Source organism: Alosa sapidissima, chromosome 2, assembly GCF_018492685.1.
Source record: "Alosa sapidissima isolate fAloSap1 chromosome 2, fAloSap1.pri, whole genome shotgun sequence".
Lineage (NCBI taxonomy): Eukaryota > Metazoa > Chordata > Actinopteri > Clupeiformes > Clupeidae > Alosa > Alosa sapidissima.
In genome coordinates this window covers 30,944,323-30,966,823 of record NC_055958.1, presented here as the reverse complement: position 1 = coordinate 30,966,823, position 22,501 = coordinate 30,944,323, and the positions used below count along the sequence as shown (strand labels likewise).

The following is a 22,501-nucleotide window of genomic DNA, read 5'->3' as shown; positions in this document are numbered from 1 at the left end:
CCTTTCAAAAAAATTTAAAAAAAAATATATTAAAAATTAGCCATAAACGCCCAAGAAAAGAGTGTGCAGAAATGACACTCAGAATAAAAGATTTTTTAAAAAAAATAAATAAATAAATAATAAAAAAAAAAAAAGCAGAATATGAACATGGTAAAAGCTGCATGACGCGAAAGCTAATTAGCAGTCTTTTGGTTGCGCGGCTAGTTTGCAATTAGCGCTGGGAGCTCTGGCGCGTCAGCTCCTTTTTCCCGCCACCTGAGATCGTGAGCGCTTCCGATCAACCAGAGGACAAAAATCACCATGGCGAGAACCGGCTGTAGCAAGCTGGTCACCTTGGCAACGTGTCCATTCCGACTACTGCTTCATCAAAATGAGTTTCAAGAGAGACGGCGTATGGTATACATGTATGAACTGAAGGTAAGAATAGAGATCGCCAGACGCCTCTGTGTGTACACATACAGCTGTCTGCACATGCTCTTGTGTGTATGGACATATAAAACACGTGCCCAAATCTCAGCAGTAAGACTCAGTGAGTGCCTGCCTAGCCAAGCGCCAACACACACACAGGATGTATTCCTCATTGACGCACAGCCCACTGAACTCAATGGCCCCAACTTTTCTCCTCCCCTTCCAAGTCCCCCCCTCCTCTCCTCTGTTCCCTTACACCCACCCCCTCTCCTTCACTCAGTCTCTCCCCCCTTCATTCTTCTCCATCCCCCCTTCTCTCTCTCTCTCTCTCACAGTAGAATGCTCGATGAGTGCTGCTGTGCTCTGGAACAGATCGAACGTGACAGAATGCCAGGCTTGAACTACAGCTAATAAGAATGAGCGCCCAAATGGGGGGTGGGGGGAAGAAAACAGAGAGAAAAGTGAAAATGAAGAGAGGGGGAGGGGGGGGGGGGGGGGAGAGAGAGAGAGCGCGAGAGAGAGAGAGCGAGAGAGACACTCCCGCAGAAAAAAGGGGGCTATTTGTGGTGATTGCGGTGAGGCCAGAGAGGAATGACAGCTAACCCAGAGGTCCGTGGTGCTCGTTAACCCGGAGCTGGGAGTAGACAGGCCGACTGCCAGCAAGGGGAGAACACTGATTAGCCTCAAACAACCCCCCCCCACACACTGCTGATGTAAGAGTGGAACAGAAGCCATCCTTCCTTCATTATGTCTTCACACCTGTGCGTGTGTGTGATCGGCTATGCATTTCGGGGTGGGTGTGTGTGTGCGCGCGCGCGCGCGCGTTAGTGTGCGTAGCAACACATTTGTGTGTCTGTGTGGCGTTTCTACACGTGTTTGTGTACAAACATGATTGTTTGTGCGTGTGTGACCAGCTATGTGTTTCGGTGTGTGCGAAAAGTGTGAGTTGCAACAAGTTTGTGTGTCTGTGTGTGTGTTCCAACATGATTGTACATGTGTCTGTGTGAAAGACTAACTGGGACAGCAGGCAGCGGCTCAAGTAAAGAAAGTTCACATTTGCTAGTGCGCATGTGTTTAAAGGCATGTGTAGAGTCTACCAGCAAGTGAGTATGTCATAGGATAATCTGCATGCACACACACACACCTGTCAATCTTCGGCAACACTACAGATTGACTACAGTGGATTCTCTTAAAGCAAATTGTATCCCAACATTTTTTTATTTATTTTTTTTAAACACAGTGTATATGTTCAGAGATGGAGGAGCCTGCAAAGTAGCGACCACCTAAGGAGGCAGTATGCATAAGAGCATCCATTAACCACCTCTTTGTCCAAAGACATCACTGTCACACCTTACAGGAAAGGGGAAGAGATAAGACTTTTTGTTTGTCAATTCATTGTCAAGAAAAATATAGTCATTTAATCTATTTCTTTGTATGAACCCTTTTTTCAGTTATTTACTTTTCTCTGGCCATAGAAAATGAAAATATGAAAAAAAACACAAAAAAAAAACAATCCAATCATTCAATGACGCAAAAGTAGCGTTGGACTATAGTAAACACCATTCCCCTGTAGGACTGCTCGATTATAGCAAAACTTTAAATTATGACTATTTCGGTCAACACTGCGATCACGATTATTTAACATGATTACTCCATGGAAATATTAATTTTCTAACCTAAAAAAAAAAATAATAAAAAAAAAGTCAATTAACTTGAAAAAAATAATCTTAAACATAATACAAAAAAGTTCAAAAGATCACATATATAGCAGTTACAGCTTGTAAAGAGAAGAAGCACACCAGATTTATACGATTTTGAAGACAAAACAAGAGCATTGCTACCAAACAGAAATTCGTAACCGTTGAATACATTATACCACCCATTCAATTCACAAGAGCCGAAGAACCAATACATACAGAAGCCATAGAAATACACTCCCCGTTCGTCCTCTGTCAGTGTATTGTTAGCATTTCTCTCTGCTGCGGGCATTTCTCCCTAAAAATATCACATTGGTGTGCTGCCAAAAATAGTGTCCGCACATCTGACCATGGAGGAAATGGGTTTGTATACATACACGTGCACAGGATGTCTAGATTACGGGGGGACGTACCGCTGCAGATGAAATGGAAATGTAGGGGCACATGACGCACAGAGACATTCAAACAATCGGCACGGCTTCCTGTCAGAACTCAAACACGCCAGGCTCAGCGTTTATTGCAGCTGGGGTGGCAAACGTGACAGGGAAGAGAGAGTGGACATCAAGAGAGGTCAGGAAAAAGAGTGGGCATCAGGGGTGAGGAGTAGAGGCGCTGCATTAAGGAACGGTCATACAGGCAGTAACAGCTGGATGGTCCGAACAATCAAATGATCCATATCCACCTCAAGACCTGCTTGTGGGTTTTTTTTTTTATTGTTGTTTAGATTGTTATGGTCAAAGGGTCAAAGGCTGCAGGCCTTGATGCACAAATTTTTGCTGGTTTACATCTGCGTTTGAGAGTGGCCCATTTCAGACATCTGTGTTTACATGGTTCACTAATTTTAAACACTTGACTGAGACAATCCGCATGTCCATCAGAGGAATTCTGGTCACCGAAATGAAAGCAAACAGTCGGCAAATGCACAAAATAAGCTTGCATTAGGGTATTTGAGTATCTTGAGAAGTCTGCAAAATAGGCAGTTTTATTTTAAAGAAAAGGTGGAGAGCTTTTCCCATCTCCGTTTTCATTTTAATTACACTGTTCTGCCAGTCGTGCGTTCATGTGAAACTAAAAGCAACATTGTAGGCTGTTATGTAAATGCAAAAACGTTAAAGGTCGTGGGCATTTTTAAAATCGGAATTGGGTCACATTTAACTAACAGTGTAAACATAGCCAAAAAGTATCAGAATTAGCAGATATTGGGGTAGAAAAAAGTAGAAGCAATTTTGAGTTAAACAATAGGGCTTAAAAGGAGAAGTTCAGTGTAATATTGACCTAAAGTTTGTTAAAAGATGATACGGAGTGTGAACTTTTGTCTCATAGCTCATCTCGGCTAGTCCCCTGCACTCCGAAATCTGGCGCTAGTTAGCCAGACTTCTCCTTTAATTTGAATTTGCAAAATCGAAGGCATGGAAGATCTCTCCTTGGCCTCCTCTCTCGCTCCTTCACACACACACACACACACACACACATATTCTCTCTCTCCCCTTCCCTCACCCACCCTTTCTTTTCCTACACCTCCTTCACACTCACACACATTCTCTCTCTCTCTCTCCCCCCCCCCCTCACCCACCCTTTCTTCTTCCCCTACACCCCTTGCTCAGGCCTCGGAGTCCAGAAGTTTTTGTCACGCTGCCAAGTTTATACAGAGACCCCCTCCAGGAGGACACCACTTGCAACGGAGAGGTGTGTGTGTGTCTGTGTCTGTGTGTGTGTGTGCGTGTGCGTGTGCGTGTGCGTGTGTGTGTGTGCGTGTGTGTGTTGGCACAGGGACTCTGAGAACAACAGAGGAGCGTTTGTTTGGGCACCAGTGACAGTGAGAGACAGGAAAATTAGATGTAACAAGAAAGTAGATAAGGTGGAAAAAAAAAAAAAAATCATGTGAGAAGCAAGAGAGAGAAGACAGAGTATAACAGGAAAGTGAGTAAGTGATGGCCACAGTAAGAAAGTGAAAGTGTGTGGCGGTGTGGTGTGTGTGTGTGCGGGCAAACATGTTTGTGTGAGCTTATGGGCGGAAGCAGGTCCTCTCGGTTTCTATACGAGCTCTGCTTGCATATGTGGGGGTTGGGAGTAACTGTATCTCTGTGCATCTCTGTGCACGCATGTTCGTAGGTTACTTCATCAGCTGAGAATATAACTGAAACCACAGGACACAAACACACAGGGAAGAGAATGCCCGGTGCCATGGTGATCCTGAAGATGCTCTGTCTAAGCTAAGGGGATGAATAATGCACTGGCTGACATCAGTAACCTCCAGGTCAGCATTTGGTGGGAATGCTGATCCACTCTTTACAACACACACACACACACACACTACACGTCCAGCCAGGATCACAGTCACCCACATATCTTTACTAACTAATGCAGACACACACACAGACAAGTACAGACAAACACAAGAATTTCAGAGAGCACAGAAAACACACCTTACTGATCACAAAACCAATGTGCACACTAACAGGCAAACGTTTAGGAAAATGACTGGCGTCCAACAGCAGACTCTGAGCCAACCACCCCAACAACGTTCCCTTGAACACAGCCCCCTCACTCCAGCCTCTTCTCTTCGGAAGGCCGATAAGCCTGTCGATAAGCCTGTCTGTGCCCTGACGGTGTTTGTTTGTTTGTTTATTTATTTATTTAAATATCTATCTATTTGTGTACTTATTCATTTGATTTGAACCCAGCATGGCATGCCTACCTTCTCTGTCCCCCATGGGCCTCTGAGCAGCTGGGCTGTGTGGGCCTAGACAGGAAGAGAGGGGACCTCCAGTAGTAAATAAGCAGACAAACACCATCGGCACGTCTTCATCAACAGCTAACTACAGTCTTTATCTATAAGGTTTAAAATAAACACTATCTGCACGTCTACAACAGCTAGCTACAGTCTTTATCTATAAGGTTTAAAATAAACACTATCTGCACGTCTTCAACAGTTAGCTACAGTCTTACTTTATCTATAAGGTTTTAAAAAAAAGAAAAAGAAAAAAAAAAAGCCGTCTCTTTCTCTAGATCTGCAACTCTAGTGCTGGTATTCACACATAGTTTAAGCCACTCTTATAGCACAGTGCTAAATGGTAGTTGGTAGACTCAGAAGAGAAAGGTGGTTTTATTTAAAAAAGGTGAACAACTCTATTTAAGAGCCTTGCATAAACAAGGCAGAGATTTCCATCAGCTCCCACCATAGACTAAAACACAACTATTTTACACTCAATGTTGAAATCTTTACATCTACTGGCTTCTAACCGAACCTAACCATTTAAGGAGAGGTGCTTACCAAACCATGCAGCACATGAGACTACCAGAGAAACGCTTACTTGACAAGTACCAACCACACAGAGCTATGAAGTGTGCGCTGAGCTGCTCTGGCCTCTATGGGTGTGGACTGTGTGTGTGTGTGTGTGTGTGTGTGTGTGTGTGTGTGTGTGTGTGTGTGTTTGTTCTTGTGCGTGCAGTAGAAGCAGTGAGGAGTAAAGTTCGCCTAAGGACGAAATGCCCACGGCTGCGCAAAAGAAACAGCATCAATGGCGATCTTTACACCACCCGGAGAGCGCGGTCCGATTGTGTGGGAATAGTTTGCGCACGAGCATACAGCACTAGCTACCCTCCCACCCAAAAACCTCGTCCCTACCCGACACTCCTCCCCCTTGGGTCCGCCCCCTCGCGCTTTGGTGACCTCGATAGCTCCAGGGGCAGAGTTGGGTCTCTCCCAGCCTGGCGCGATCCGGCAGTTTTTAACTGTTTCGTGGCTGCACAGTGAGTCTGAGTCACCTCATATATCTTTGCTAACCAGCGCACGTCGCGCTACTGACATCGAAGTGCCCATAAAATTGACCTGCATTTTCTGAAAAGGATAGTTATATTTTGATCATAGGTAATACACTGGAAGGCTCATTTTCCCAGAGAGCCTAGAGGCCAAAACAAAGTGATTTATAATGGCACTGCTCGTTATAACAGATGTATTGATTTTAAGGGTTAAAAAACAGGTCATTTTGTTTATTTAATTTTTTTTTTTTTTTAAAAAAAGACAAAATCCGTGGCAAGCAACCACTTAGAACATGGTCCTCTCAACCTCTGAGCAGCTGAACTGCAAAAGAAATGCAGATGACCGCTCCACGGAGAAAAGAAAACCAACCGATTCTGCCAGACCCACCTCACTGACACACGTACACATACACGTACACACAAACACCCCCTGCAGTCAGAGGGACGTGGGTCCAGTAACGTGGAACCCCGCGGTGCAATGCGACCATCTCCACAGCAAGAAAATTCTGTAATGATTTTAAAAGAACCACCATCTCAAGGAGAAAACTCACTCCCCTCCTTTCTCTCGCTCACACACACACACACAGCATCACAGGACCAACACTGGGTCCCTCTTGAACTTTTTTTTTTTTTTTTTGAACTTAGAACAACTTATCAATCGCCATTTCATTCCCTACATCTTAAAAGGCCGTTTTTCTCTACCCAAAGGTTTGCTGATCACAAATATGAAAACTCCTTTTCGTGTTTCAGCTTTACATTAAATACTAGTGTTGCAGCAAACATGTCCAATTGCCCAGATCGCTTTGTTGTAGAACAGGTGTGCAAATGAGATCACAAATTCAGCAATTACCATTGAAGCACGCCAGTGACGAGGCAACACTCACATTTTGTCACACACCGTCGGTTGCTAAAGACAACAATGATGTGGGATCGTATTGGTCATTTCGGTGTATGTGGAGGTAAAAAGGCGTTCTTATTATGGCAAGCACAGATGACCACTTTGAGAGTGGACAAGGTGGATATCAACGGCACACTACAGACAGATATGGAGGAAGCAGTCCATGCTCCAGTTGGTTGAGCAGCTAGCCAGCCTTCATAACCACAGCCCCTGCAGAGAGTGGGTCACTCAGCAGTGACCGCTGCTATAAAAACAATATTTTGTGGTTCACCACCCAGAGGTACATCAACTCAAAAAAAAAAAAAGGGGGAATTTAGCCCAAGCCTGCTTGTGAGTGTCATGGTGAAATACGGCCCAAATGCAGAGGTGTGTGGCTTGTGTGGTTTACAGAAAGTTCAAAGATGTTAAAGGTCTAATGCAAGGCACGGGTTTCCACTGCATAGACAAGTGATGCGGAACTTACCACTGAAATGCGTTGTAATGGAAGTAAACCATACCGAGGCCATATAAAAAGGCAGCATTCTGAAAGAGAAGGAGAAAAGCCAACGTCAGTCATGTACAATCATATAGAACAGTGGAAGTCAGTGGAAAGGAAATAACGTTCAGAACTGCGTGTGAGATATATATATATATATGCCTCCAAAAGACAAATGATTGCCCTGTTAGATTACTCCCCAGTCTCACCACCGGTGTGCATACGAATGTGTTCACTCTGTGGGGCCTCACCTGGAGCTGCATCCATATTTCTCCATGCATCCCTCTCACACACAGACACCGCACTACAGTAAGCAGAGAAGAGCCCACCTAGCTAAAGCATATTCCCATGAACAAACGCGCGCACACACACACACACACACGTCAACTACACGCACGCACACGTAGGGATGTAACGATTGCCGGTATAATAGTAAACCGTGATAAAAATGTTGACGATAACAATTATCGTTTTCTTTTGAAATATCATAATTATCACGGTTGATTACCGTGGTGTTGAAACAGTGTGTTTAATCCTTCCCAGCTTCATCCGAGCCTGCTTTTGACATACAGTAGGCCTGGTACAATGAAACCAAACTGGTACCCTACTGATTGTGTTGTCTAATTGATGGTTTTAACAGCATTTCGGATTAGGCTACACCTGATTTTAAAAGGCGGAACATTTTCACCGCAAAACATGCACTGTATCATTTAACCACTCTGTGTCTTTATGTTCGCGTCCACATGAAATCCATTCCACTCATGTTATCAGGAGAACACAGTAGCCTAAAGTTTTATTTTAAACACTTACTTTGGTCTCACTCATTGGATACAAATAACAGAAATAGCAAACTCTAAGTCATGGTAGAGTTAAGCTATAAGCACATAGCCAATTAAACATGAAAAAGTGAACGGGACACATTTTGAAACTATTTTAGCTTGTGTAGGCCTATCAGTGCTTTCTGAACACACTTTTAAAAATACCGTGATAATACCGAAAACCGTTATAATTTTGGTCACCATAACCGTGAGTTTAAATATTCATACCGTTACATCCCTAGGCACACGTCAACTACACACACACACACACACACACACACACACGTGTCAACTACACACACTTAATGAGCCTCATCTTAATTAAAACGAAAGGAGAGCCTCCTGCGCTCCTTAAAGGAGAATTCCGGTGTGATATTGACCTAAAGTGTGTTGAAACATGATACCGAGTGTGAACGTATGTCTCATGGCCCATCTCGGCTTGTCCCCTGCACTCCGAAATCTGGCGCTAGTTAGCCGATGCTACCAACAGCTTTTTCAATGGGGGTGCCTCGGGCATCGGCCTAGCCGTGCAAATAAATCACTGTTTTACACCATTTACGAGGTTCAACGTATCTCCACACTTCATAGGTAGACTTCCGAGGGCCCTGACATTTAAAAGAAGACATTGAGAACTTTGAAAAAGCACTGGTAGTTTACTTACAAGGCGATTTATACAGTATCTTCAAGTTTAGCATTTGCAGCCAGTTGCTGCTACTGGAAGAAACTGGAATCCATGCATTTCCACAGAATTATTTTTGGAATCTGATCTCTTATCATACCTGTTCATTCTTACTCGTCGCTCGACTTATTGTGACTACATTCAAGATGGCTGCAAACGCTAAACTTCGTGAAGATACTGTCTGTATAAATCGTCTTGTAAGTAAACTACCAGTGCCAAGCCGAGGTGGGCTATGAGACATGCGTTCACACTCGGTATCATGTTTCAACACACTTTAGGTCAATATCACACCGGAATTCTCCTTTAAGGTCAGAGTCTTCTCAGGAGAGAAAAACAGAGTGAGAAATTATAATGGAGTAAAGTATGCTGGGATTTTTGTATAGGCCTAAATAAGGTTCATCATGTGAGAGTAGCACATCAAATTTTCAGGCTCTTCTGTTCAATGAGGACACCCACTTCATGGCCGATGCACCTGCAACAGCATTTCGAAATGTTACTTAGACGCATGCGGGGTAATTCCCCAACGCGTGCACAGACTTTTTCTTAATGGCCAATTAGAAATGGAGTAGATCATAGTCTACTCTCAGTCTGCAATCATATTTAGTAGGCCTATATTTTTAGAAATCAATCCCCCCCACACACACGAAACTTAGCTGATCTCTTGTGATATTAATCATGTAGGGTGGTGCGTGCAGACAGACCGAGAAAACCATCGAAAGTTTTTCGACTGCCGGGTTTCACGTCAACAGGCCAAGCTCACGCTAACCCGAAAACCTCTGTGGCTTTTGTACAATCACTGCTATACCACTGAACTCAGTCCCATTGATCAGGACCGAGCAAGCAGCCATCAGGCTAGATGCCACGAAACAGCCGTGGTGGGACAGTTGGTGGGTGGGACATTTTTTGGCAGAAACACTTCATTGAATGCCTGAGGGCGTAGCTTGAATGACTAGAGGACATTCTGTTTAGACCTCGTCTAATCAGCCTCAGGGTCAGGCTCAACCTCCAAACGAACTTATAAAAAAACAACAACAACAAAAAAAAGTCTGTTTTCTGTTGGACTACATGGGACTTATATTCATGGCCGACATCAAGGTTACATTGGGTCACACTACCATAGCATGAGCGCAGCATCATGAAAGCTGGAGAAAAGAAAGAGTGAAAGAGAAGACAGAAAAAGAAAAGTAGAGGGAGAAAAAAAGAACTAAACTAAAAACTGAAGGACACCAAACATGGTGTGGTAAACGACAAGTGCCAGGGACTTGTGGTGACTGTTCCTTGTGCTTTGCTGCCTTCAAAGAGATTTGCCTCCTCTGAAGTTGTACAGGGAGAACAGAAAAGAAGGGGGGGGGAAGTCATGTGAAAATGCACCAGTGTGGACAGCACACAAAGCCCACAAAAGCAAATAAAAGCCAGAAAGTCTGGCAATAAAAGCCAGAGCTGGTCATTGTTATAATTATGACCACACAAATATCTATGTTTGAAGGTGGGATGTGTGTGTACGTGTGTGTGGATTTAGGATGGGAAGGGGACTAGTATGGATATTTTGCTAGAACAAAAGAGAAAGAGGCCTGCCTGCCACAGAGACACAGACACAGAGACAGAGACACACACACACACACTTCAATCATGCATTTGCCGCAAAGGCAAATGGAACATGACCGTCATCTCTACCATGTGGTCAGTAGCATACGGGTTGGGACAACGGGAAGGAGTGACAGATTCGGGAGGATGTGGACTATATACACACACACACAAACATACACACGCCGTTAACCCATGTCTTGTTGTGGTCCATAATCATTCTCATGCACTAGCACACAGCCAGCCATACATCTTGTTTTTCAGTAATGAGTGTGCACAACTGACATGGGAAATTTAATCAGCGAACAAATAATTCTACTCTGACAACAGATCAATCAAGCCCCCACCACTACCCCACCAGCCACACACACACACACACACACAATCCTGTTGGATGATATGGGGAAGGGGGGTGGGGGTTGGGTGGTTGCTAGCCTGACAGCTGCTGTGAGGAATGGCCCTAGCATGCTGGCGGCCAGAAGACGACATTTGGCGACAGCAAAATGCTTTTTGAGGTTCGTCACAGAGACTGCCACGTTTATTTCCATCTTGAGATCGTTCAAAAGCTGGTCAGTCAAGACAGACAGGCACACAAACACGTACACACCATTTCTAATGCACATTGGGACTTGTTCCAAGTTTTGCCAAACCTCTGTTGGTTTTCTGATGTCACACCCTTCACTGGGTAGGATAACGTGATAGCCATGCTGCAAAGCTGTGCCAGAGTAAGGTCTAGATAGATAGATAGATAGATACTTTATTGATCCTCAAGGGGAAATTCAAGATTAAGAAATTCAAGTCTACAGTTGTACCTTTCAACATTAACTTTATTAAAGGTAACACACGCAGGTCAGTAGTGTCCAATGAAGCCACAAATTCCAAATTCAATTATTTGTATTTGCATAAACAAATCACCTATATATCTAATGCACCAAAACACAACTATCTGAGGGTATAGAGTATTGTGGGCCATATTTTTTGACACACACACTCTGTTGGTCTGCATGTGACTAAGGAGTACATATTGTGTAGTATATGGTGTGTGTGTGTGTGTGTGTGTGTGTGTGTGTGTGCGCACAGCAACTTGCATGTGTGCATGTTTGTCCTAGTGAGCCAGCTTGAGAGCAGGACAGTACAGCCTAGAGCTGACGCTAACTAGGCTGACACAGGGACAAGGTCCTGTAAGGATGCAGACAGCCATGACAGCGATTGCTGGTGATTTCCATGCCTCAAAAGAGCAGTGCCCCAAGTAGGAGATCAAGAGAAGGAGCCAGAGCCGTGGAAATGCAGGAAGAGAGCAGAAGAGAGAGGAATGGAGAGACCCGACCAACAGACAGATAGAACACAACTGTCTAGGGGAAAGATGGGAAATAAGAATGGATACAGTAGGTCTGGAGTTGTGTTGGAGGACAGAGGAGTAACACAGGAGCTCGAGAGAAAGACAGAAAAGACACGGTGACAGAAAGGAAGATAAAGTGAAGAAAGTAAGAGAGAGAAAAAAAGAAAGTGAGAGCGAGAGAGCGAGAGAGCGAGAGAGCGAGACGAAGATAGAGCAACATTAGGTAGAGAATAAAAAAAGGCAAAGGACAGAGAGGGTAAGAGGGAGATAGGTGAAATACTACTAGCAGCTGCCCACTAGAACAGCTTGAAAAAAAGGGAAACTGTTGAAAGAGCAAGACCGGTTTGCAGAACTGAGGCTCTTAACGGCCAGCTAAAAGTCACCAGGCATCAGCAGTAAGACCATGACCGGCAGGCCAAACACACACACACACACACACACACACAACACATCTTCACCATCATATCTGTGTGTGTGAAAGAGAGGGAGGGCGACCTATGCATGCAGGCATGTGCTCACACACACTCATTCTTGTGACAGTGAAATACTAAGCTCCAAAGAGATAAGAAAGAGAAAGGGAGGGTGGGGGGCAAAAAGTTGGAGGTGTGATTAGCCTGTGGTCATTAAAATACAGCATGTATGTGTGTTCGAGGGAGCTGGTGAGAGCTAGGTGCAAATGCAGGAAGGCAGGTGTGAACTTGTGTACGTATGTACGTACGTACATGTGCGAGTGTCCGTGCGTGTGTGTATGCATTTACCACTCTTTGAGTTTTTAATTGGTCACACCACTCAATCCTGGGAACAGTCTTATCACCACAATAAAAATGTGGCTCTGTGGTGAGAGATTATTATTATATCAGCTATTCATCATCTAGTACTTCTCTCTGAAGGGATGATCAATGGACAAACTACAACCAAGTCCCACCAATGTAATAGGGCTTTCAGACATAAGTGTAAGACCGGAGGTTCTGCGGATGTTAAACGGTTGGGCCGTATATCTGAACATAAACGGTCATATGGAAGCAGAGCTAGTGAGCAGAGCTGAGCGGTGCGAATATCCCGCTCCTCGCTCAGGTGGCAGTTCACCTGGCCGCTCCTCCGCTCAAATTCACATCAGGCCACTCCGCCCAATTTCGCTCCCTGCTCCACTTAAAAAGTCTCCCGCTCCAGTGAAATCGCTCCACGCTCACTCCAATTTAAAAGAGGGAGAAATAATCTATAAACCGAATTGTCACCTTAGAAAACTTAAAGGAAAATTCCGGTATTTAGCACTTTGAGTCCCTTTTCTGGTTTGTAGCCACTCTGACTAGTCAAAGTCGATTCTAAACGAGTCAGAAAAGTCGAGACAGGACCAATCGTCAAAATTTCAGTGTCCACCACTCTAGTTCATCCAAAACAAAGCAGAAAAGGACTCAGTGCTAAAAACCGGAATTTCCCTTCAAATCCCAAAGAACCAAGAGCAACGGCAATTTCACTCATAGAACATTTATTTTAAAAGATAATGCAACAACATTAGTGCAACAACATTAGTACAACAACGAACAAACTTAGCAACGTCAATACACACAAGCCCAAAACTAAAGGGATCAGTGGGATTAATTGCCTAAAGAATACAGGCTTAGCATCCAAGTTTTACTTCAGCCTTACTTGATATGAAGCATATTCAAAACGTTTTTCTTTGCTCTCCATTGCACACCTCATGTTTCTGCAAAAGGTGTCTTCTTAAATTCCAAAATTAATCTTTACTCACTGGTGACAGTGTTTAGTGACTCCATCCTCATCAACGAACGTCCTATGACCAATATCTTTTAACGGTCTTGGATTTGGGCATGCCTCAGACTCGTGGTGTGAGCGGTATCGGAGCGAAATTGGAACGGAACAGAGTGGCTGTTCCAGCCTCTAAATTAAAAAGCTCTCCGCGCTCCCCTCACTAGCTCTGTATGGAAGTCTGAACTTTGCCGGCTGTTCTACTGCTCCCCTCATAGTATTTCCTCTGGACATTATGTAAATTAGCTGTGTCTGAACGAAGCGAAGAACACGCGGTTAAGATTCACACCACGTGAGGGCGTGACTAACGTTTCTTTCATGCGTCCATTTGGCGGGAGCACACCAGTGGCCAGGGTCATAATGGAGTGTCATAGTGCTGTCCAGAAAATCTTTGAGAATGCCGACCTGGAAAAACAAAGACATCACAGAGCTACGGTCCATGAGTGCAGACAGCGTCGAGATGGAACACAAGGGAACGGCAAAAAACACGTTGATGTATGACCGCATCGCAAGGCAGCTGCAAGCCAAAGGAATCCAAAAGACCAAATCATCATAAGCAGAAGGCACTGAGAAGGCAGTACAACGACGTCGTTGACTACAATAACGGGAGTATTTAATAAATTATGTTAGCCAACACGGTCGGTTTTGTGTTCATTGATAGCCTTCTCATGACCTCGCTGCAGAGCCCGATATTTGTTGAGAATGAATAATGCCTAGCCAGAGAAAATGAAGAAACCCCAAAGTCCACATTTGGACTTTGTTCCAAACTCCTTACGTATGCAATAGGCACATCCAGTATTTGACTAGTTTGCAGGAGCACACAAAAGGCATGTGAATGGCAGATTATCATTTAGGCTGCCATTCAACGAAATGAGGGCACACGTTTGATGGACTGTAGGCCTAGTTAGCAGGTGCGTATCCACAAAAGGCACCTGCCATTGGGACAGGGGAGGGGAGGGGGGAGAGAATGCTTTTGGAAAAATAAACCATGAAAAAACAAACCACTTCACCGTTACGTTAGTATGTTGTCTGTTGTTTAAAACCGTTGTATATGATGGCCTTGAAGTCTTGAGTTACTGAATTGGCTGGTACCATAAAGCCTACAAGCTTGTACATGCTCTCTCCAATGCAAACAACGTTGAAAACAGATAAATGTGTTTATTTGAAGCGCACATACAAATACTGTAGGTCAGCTTTAACTATGCGCACTTACGTGACTACTTCAAGTATTAGCCTACGCACAATAGATTTTCTTTAGCCTATGTGCGCTTTGTGTGCATTCAGGCTTATTTACAGACACATCATGCAATAGATCACATAAGAGCTCACAACTGCATGTGTACATAGAATGTAGTTTTTTTTTTACAACAGTTGGCACAATATGCATATAGGGTGACCAAAGCCTTCCAGACCCCGTTTCCCAGGTAAAATACAGTATAAAAACTACACTTGTCCCCACTTCTGCTACATACTAGATGAAGCATTAAAATGTTACATTATTGATAGCCAAACTGGAATTGTCCACGGGTCTATCCTCCACACCCTCCTTTGCTGTTGACGCTGGGCAAACTGTATAAGCACTGCAGCTCTTTTTCTCCAGTAACGAATTTGTTCACGACATTCATTGTCGTAATCTCTTCGGCGGTAGGTCACACTCCAATCTTCCATCGATGCTGCGGATGTTGTGGATGTAACAGATTATATGCTGCATTGTTGCAACAACATTCAAAACGAGCGCGCTGTATTCACCCCCCATACTGCCTGTTGTAAACAAAAACAGTAGGCTAGCACTGTGACAGCGGTCGCATATATTCTACGTCATATCTCGCCTCTTGCGAACTCTGCAAGTCCCCACCCCTCACTCGACAACCACACGGTGATTCTGTAATGTGCGTGTATGTCGTTCACACATAGGTCAGTATAAGGTCAGTATAAGGTGCGCAGGTTAGCATCATATCTGAATCACCTGAAGGGTCAGACCTCAGTTTGACAAATCTCTGCATATACTCTGGAGGTTATGTCTGAAAATGGTTTAAGTCTAGCCTAATTTGATGGCACAACATGTCAGGATGCTTGTGGAGGTCTGAGCACTACTAGAGGTGTCCGACCACACGTTTAGTTCCTTTAACTGGTCCAGTGTAGTTAACTAGGCCATTGACATTGTGGTAAATCTATGTACAGACCCAACAACAGCATTTGGGAGCTAGCCTTCTATACAAAAAACGAGAAGCAGATTTCCAGATTTACATTTATTCATTTAGCAGACACCCTTCATCCAAAGTGACCTACATATGTCAATTCTATTACAAGGGATTACATTGTCCCTGGAGCAACTTGGGGTTAAGTGCCTTGCTCAAGGGCACAACGGTAGAAGCCGGGAATTGAACCCACAACTTTTCAGGCTACTGCATGCTAGCCCAGCTCCTTAACCATCACGCCCCTCTATGGAGAAATTCCAAGGGCAAGTTGGTAAGAGGTGACAAATTGGCAAGTTCTTTCCCATCTTTCTCCTAGACAGTGGATTTCAATCTGTTGGTCCCTACCTTAAGAGGTCAGGGTTCCCACTCAAAGTGAAATGTAAAATTCCATGTAAAAAAAAAACTGAATTTTCAATATACTGACCAAAGATTTGAGCACATGCATGTAGCGTTTAAGAATCTTTTACTTTTTTAGAGCGGGAGATTAAGAAATGGGCAATGAATAAACAAAGTTTGGCTAACCACAAACTTCTCAAGCAAGCAGTAAAGCTAATAACCAGATATACACCAATTCTAAGTGGAAACATTTGTTTTTATGCATTTTGGCAATTTAAACTGCTACAACAAAATTCCCTGGAATTCCATGACTTTGCCCCCAAAATTATAAAATTCCCTGACTTTCCATGTCTGGAATAGACTTTCCAGAAATTCCAAGACCAGTGGGAACCCTGCAAGTTGTGTGATTCAGCAGACCTTCACTGATCACATGGCAATATTCCCAGGTTATGGACACCATTTAAAACCTTGGGCACCATCTTGGCGATCAGAAACAGATGGTCAGAGGCGCAAAGTTATTAGACGTTAAAGGCGTGGCCGGTCCATATGCACTAATATAATGACGTAATGGCGTTTATGATCAAACACTGGGTGCCGGGGGCAAAAGGGTTGTTCTTATGTTACTTAATCAGTCATGAGTGTTTTGGGTGTAACATCCTTTAAACCAATGAGAATGACATCCATCATTCCCTTTAACAGTAAGCAGCGCAACCTCAAACAACGCATGGTGTAATTCCCACACCCCTGGGCTTAAGGTTTAATAAAAGTGCATGGCAAAAAATTGCACGATAGGGCCCCTTGATTTTATGGTGTTGATTTTTATGTATTTCTCTTAGTTGCCTCAAACAAGCTGTACATTGAATCTGAGATTTACATATCTAATGACTTCATCTGTATGAAATGAAGCGTTGAGAATATTTTCAAAATCTCTCCCGCACTGAATCAGCAACAGACTTGTCCGCTGTGGTAGCATGGCTGCATGGGACCCAGAACTGTCACACCCCATAAGCCTCAGTGCTCCAATAGCTCCCCCACTGTCAGACGTCTTCACCCAAGTATTCAAATGGGCCAAACTGTCCTAATGTAAGATAATAAAATACTGCCCCTCACCCCCACCCCCACCCCCCGACAAACACACAAAAAAAGAAAAACAATCACCATATATGGTGTTGTGTTAATTAAAACTATTACTTAATTAAAAATGCTTCCGGAACTTTAAGCTTCAAGTTTTAATCGTCTAGTCCCTCAATAATATCCTTCAAGTGTAAGTGGTCCCTAAAGGGTCTGTGAGAATTAATCAAATTGAACCTCCATCTAGCTTGCCCAAAACTCAAGTCCCCAATCTGGTCTTCTTATCTCTACATAACCACCATCGCAGCCATCCACCTGTTCTTATACAACTGCCAGAATCAGAACTCAGTGAAGTCACTGAATGTTCTGGAACTGAACAGAACCCTCATAGTTGGGCATCATTTCTGATGGGATGGGAGAACAACTCACCTTCCAGTAGTCAGACTGTAAACTGTAGTACCTCTGGTATGCAGATAATGCTGTAAGAGAATGAGAAGAGAGTTAGTGTGGTGCAAGTCATCAAAATGTGGTTCATGTCAACACAGCGCATCGAAGTTAGTGACACAAGTACAGAAAAAGCGAACCAGTTCAGTACCATGTGGATTCAAGTATTTGCAAGAATCTGTAACTTAGGCCTTGTTCAGACTGCAGCCCAAATCCAAACAGAATCCAATCTTACTAACTGACCATCCTCATTGCATATTGCAAGTGATCAGATCTTTTTCTGGTTGCAAACGCAGCACCAATAGGAATACCAAGACATAACACATACATTAGGCCAATGAAGCATCACAAGAGTGGACCAAAACACTGCACATAAACTTGTTTGGCTTTGCCCCTAGATTTGTTCAAAAGTGAGAAATGGGCAAAGCACAATAAATAAATAAATGCTATTTAGATGGACATGCCCTTTATGTAGCCTACTACAACACTGCCATGTCTGCTAAATATTATTTTAGTAAATCTTACAATATCGAAGCCAAACTGTTCCCAGGACCCTCTCCAAGACAAAAACAGTGCTTCAGAGGAAGATGTTTGTGGTTGATTCAATGATATTGTCGTTTCAAGTGGAGTTAAATATAGGATTGCAAAGGCGAATAAAATAAGCTGCAAGGAGCATACATAGCCTACTCTACAGTGAAAATGTAGCCTAATCACATCTAGATAATAACAGCAAATGAATTTCAGGGTTCAACATAAGCAATGACTGGTTGGCCTGGGGCAAGTAAAAGAGCATATTACGTGGTTGGTCAGTCACTGGCCCGCAGTTTTTCCGCCAGTCAGCTCAGCTCAGCTGTGATACGAATTGGTTGAAGCTAGGTACAGTATGTCCCAATACCAGTATTTATATTTGTATACACGTGACCCTACTGTAGAAACCTTTGTAAAATTGGTGTGGCTCCTTTAAGAACGTAGAGCGAGCGGCCACCTAGCGAGAGAGGAAAAGAGAGGTGGTTCTTCTGCCGTCTACTGATTGCTGCCAAAGCAGAGTTAGTGAACGAGACTTATGCATTGTCTAAACTATTGGTCGTGGAATAAAGCGGTGATTTCTCGCACACTATGTCTTGCATCTGCCTGTTGCTCATGACTTAGGCTACAGAAGAAGTGAATTGAAGTGACTTTGGTCTTGGAGCATATAATGATCCAATATGTGACGATCTGGACTGAAATAAAGGCAGGGAAGGTAACATTTCTCAATATAAATGACCAAAATGTATGCCAACAAAAACAAAAAAACAAAAATACTGAAACTCCACAGTTTGTTTTGTATGCTAGGCTACTTATCCGCAACTAGCGCGAAGTACAGAGCTACTCGAACACACCAGCGACGCACAACAACAGCTAGGCTACACTCAACTAAGTGTATGCCACATGCATAGTTTAGCTAAGGTATAGTTTAAACAGAAAACCATACGGGCAAGGGTACTAGCTACATAGATTGAACACAGATACATGAATCTAGCTAGTTGTATGTTTTTCAAGTGCAAGACTGAAAGAAGTGTCGCGAGTAGGCTTCCTGAAAGCGTAGCGGCTACAGTGATTTAGGGGAAACTACCATAAGTATCGGTGGGTGGTATTGGGGAATTTTTACGAGTATGAGTATATGGGCCCAGTATCGGCCCGATCCCCGATGCCAGTATTGGTATCGGGCCATCACTAGTTGAAGCTAAGCCTGTGAGCCTACTGAAATAAAGAGGGAGCTCATAATGATGAGTTTGGTGTAAAAGTGAGTTTTCTGGGCAAGCAAACATACAAATAAAACTTTGTGCAACATAATAAAATGGACTTTATTATGAGACAACAACGTACAAACAATGCAACCTCGATTCTAACTATTTTAGTCACTTGTATTAAGGTGGTGTCGAATGGCTACCAAACTACCAGACAGTGACCAGACTCACTGAATGCCATTGTAATAGTGCGATACATTTGTCCAATGTGCTTGTTTTGCCAGTAGTAAGTTGTCTAAACTCGTTCACTAAACTCGTCTGATGAGAAGCGATCTCGTACAAGTCAAAGGACCACCAGTTCACGGTGAGTTCTTACGACAAGGAAGTTACGAGTTGACCCAAGCAGTCAGCATGTACCAATGGATTGCACAATACAGTGTTTCCGCTAGATTTTTTTTTTTAACAGTGGCGGCAGATACTTTATACGTTCAGCTTCAGAAATGAATGGGTTTTCCTTGGCCTGTGCTACACCTTTTCACCAAGTTGTGTGAAAATTGAAATTTTTGCGATGTTGACAAATGGACACAGCACATGGAAGCTCTTGATAGCACATGCCACTAACGTCTATAAAAACAATATATTTATGGAATAAAACTAGACAGGTACCTCGGATTAGCATTGCTGTTTATTCTTAAACTGCAATTTGCAGCAGCCAGCGGAGGTCATTTAGCCTAGGCTACTATGCTTCCAGACAATATTTTGCATCTCTAATTCTGAAGCAGTTGCACCGCTAAATGAAGAGGAAACACTGAGAAGAAAGTTAATGCTTTAAAAAGGCTACATCAATCCAATATATAATATGTGAACTGAAACTGGACGGGCCATATTAACCTCTGACTAGTTTAGGCTACTTATTGTTAAATTGCAATGTGAGCGGCAGCCAGCAGGGGAGGATATGTCGCAGGATTATTTAAAAAGCAAATGTGCGTCTGCCCTGATTCTTATACCGTGGCGGTATTAATTAAACCGTGGGGGGCCGCCATGCTGAAATAAACGTAGAAGAAACACTGCAATAACTACTAGACTTGACTTATAGTACATATTACTAAAAATATGTAGTAATGTTGTAGTTAACACTAATTAGCCTACCACAGGGGTGGGCAAACTTTTTGGCTCAAGGGCCACATTGGGTTTTGAAAATTGGCCGGCGGCCGCACAACAGAATATAGTAGTCCTGGCTAGCATCAAAAAATCAAATGGGTTGTGCATTCAGTCATATCTAGTTAATTGTAACATGCATTAGTGAAGTGATCTGTAATTTTTCTGCACATCATAGGGCTTGAGTGGGAATTTCAATATGACCTGCATTTTAGGTAATTTATGGGGATTTATTTTTATAGATTTTTTTTTTTTAATTTCCTGATTTCAATGTATAATCTTTTCCATTAGCATTGCAGAGCAACCATCATTTTACCCCTTCCCTGGTGGTCCCAGACAATCAAAGTGACTACAGAATTCTGTAAACGCCTTTTACTATGATAAGCACATCTTGCTCTCCAGTTTTAAAATGCACCACAAACGATAGCAAAAGATACGCTTGCAGTGCTGTCTAGGAGGGACATGTTCTTCAGACAGACAGCTCCCATTGTTCACTGTTACACTTTGCTAACAAAAAGTCAAAAAAAAAAAGAAAATCCAGAGTATGTGATCACAAAAGCCTTTAAGGAAAGAACAAAGGAACACTGACAAATCAAGAGGGGGAAAAAAGGGCTTGGGAACGGATGGATGAACGCAAATTAAATCCAGTTTTTATTCCCTAATGTAAATACTTCCCAGAAGAACAATTTAGCTACATTTCAGAAAAAATCCAAAGCAAGTCAATGACACTTTCAAATATATTTTTCTAATACAAAAACACAGAGGGAGAAAAGCAACCTCAGGAGGCTGATGACTGATCTAAAGAGACCTGAAAATTAGCAACTACTGTTGCTTCTACTGCTTTGTATGCATGACTGGTTAAAATCACAGAATACCAACAGTATTGTGGAGTAAACACAAAAATATGGGCAGGAATTACTCAAAATTGAACAGATCAACAATATCAGTACACAAGTGCATAGTCTGCTCTAAACAGCCATTCATTCTACATATGTCAGTAGTACACATTCTAGGAAATACATTGTTTCAGGGCTTGTGTTCATAGAAATATGACAATGGTCACAGAGTTGTTAATAACACGCTCCTGCTGTAGGGTCATAACAGCCTTATACTACAGAGAATCATCAACATGGTTAACTGGAAACTGGTGTCTAAAGGAACAAACACACAGACATGTGTCATTTAAACACTTGCGTGGAGAAATACACTATGTCGCTGTAAAAGGTCAAAATGTTTTAGGAGGATTTCAGTGCCTACAGGTTTTGACAACTCATTGGTTATAGAAAATAGAACAACAACTGGTTGGTTAGGTTATGTATCTGAAACTCACCTTTTGGGTAATCCTCTAGTAGGAGGTTGAAGTGACCTAGCTGGCAAAACAACTCTGGATCAACCTTGCCTTCAGCTTTCAAGATGAGAGAATCATAGCAGCGAACAGCCTGGATGGGAAACAAAACACATACAGTGATCAGCAATGAGAAGCTGTTTCCTACTACATAATCAGATAAGAGTTGCTGACAGATGCTGACAAATAATTTTGGATCACACATAGGACTTTCTGCAAAAACATACAAACAGATTATTTTGGCTTGTATCCATAATATAATTTTGTTAGTACCCATCGGTTTGGGATTTACCAACGTCTTCTTATTTTTGAAAGCCAAGTGAAAGATGTTCAAGTGGACAAGAGCAATATTATTGATTGGAAAATCTGCAGTGTATTACAGCCTCTGAATTTCTGAAGATGATACAATTTCCAGAAAAAGCCTTAAATATGAAATCAAAACAACTTCTCATTCTCTTCTCAATCAATTGCTCAGAATCCTCCAATTCTACTGCTTAACCACTTGTGACATGAGCATGTCTGAGCTACTGAAGTTTTAAAAGAAAAGAAACACACTAAAACCACCAGAAACACCCAAAACAATTAATTCTACTAATTCTGATTTGATCAATTCTAATTTGTACAACTCGCCCTCTACAAGGAAATCTACATTTTCACTGCAGAGGCGTAGCTGCACACAGTCTCTCCACTGGCAGACTTGACAGTCAGAGCAGAGGGAGAACAGCCTTATTCCACGAAGAATGCTTTTCAATGAGCAGACAGGTCCAGCAGTCACCGACTCCACCGAAACGTAAT

General features: G+C 42.9%; 1 protein-coding gene across 5 annotated transcripts in view; it reads right to left on the bottom strand.

Annotated features, from left to right (window-relative positions):
* Window positions 1-22,501, bottom strand: part of kdm6a (lysine (K)-specific demethylase 6A) — a 74,501-nt gene that overhangs the window by 46,031 nt on the left and 5,969 nt on the right. For 3 of the 5 annotated variants that reach the window (XM_042084710.1, XM_042084706.1, XM_042084708.1), the window contains exons 3-6: window positions 21,692-21,800; window positions 17,462-17,511; window positions 7,229-7,287; window positions 4,804-4,848 (exon numbers count right to left, since the gene is read on the bottom strand). In XM_042084710.1, coding sequence (XP_041940644.1) covers window positions 4,804-4,848; window positions 7,229-7,287; window positions 17,462-17,511; window positions 21,692-21,800 — 263 coding nt within the window. The remainder of the gene's footprint in view (window positions 1-4,803; window positions 4,849-7,228; window positions 7,288-17,461; window positions 17,512-21,691; window positions 21,801-22,501) is intronic. The other 2 variants (XM_042084707.1, XM_042084709.1) reach the window with 1 other exon arrangement.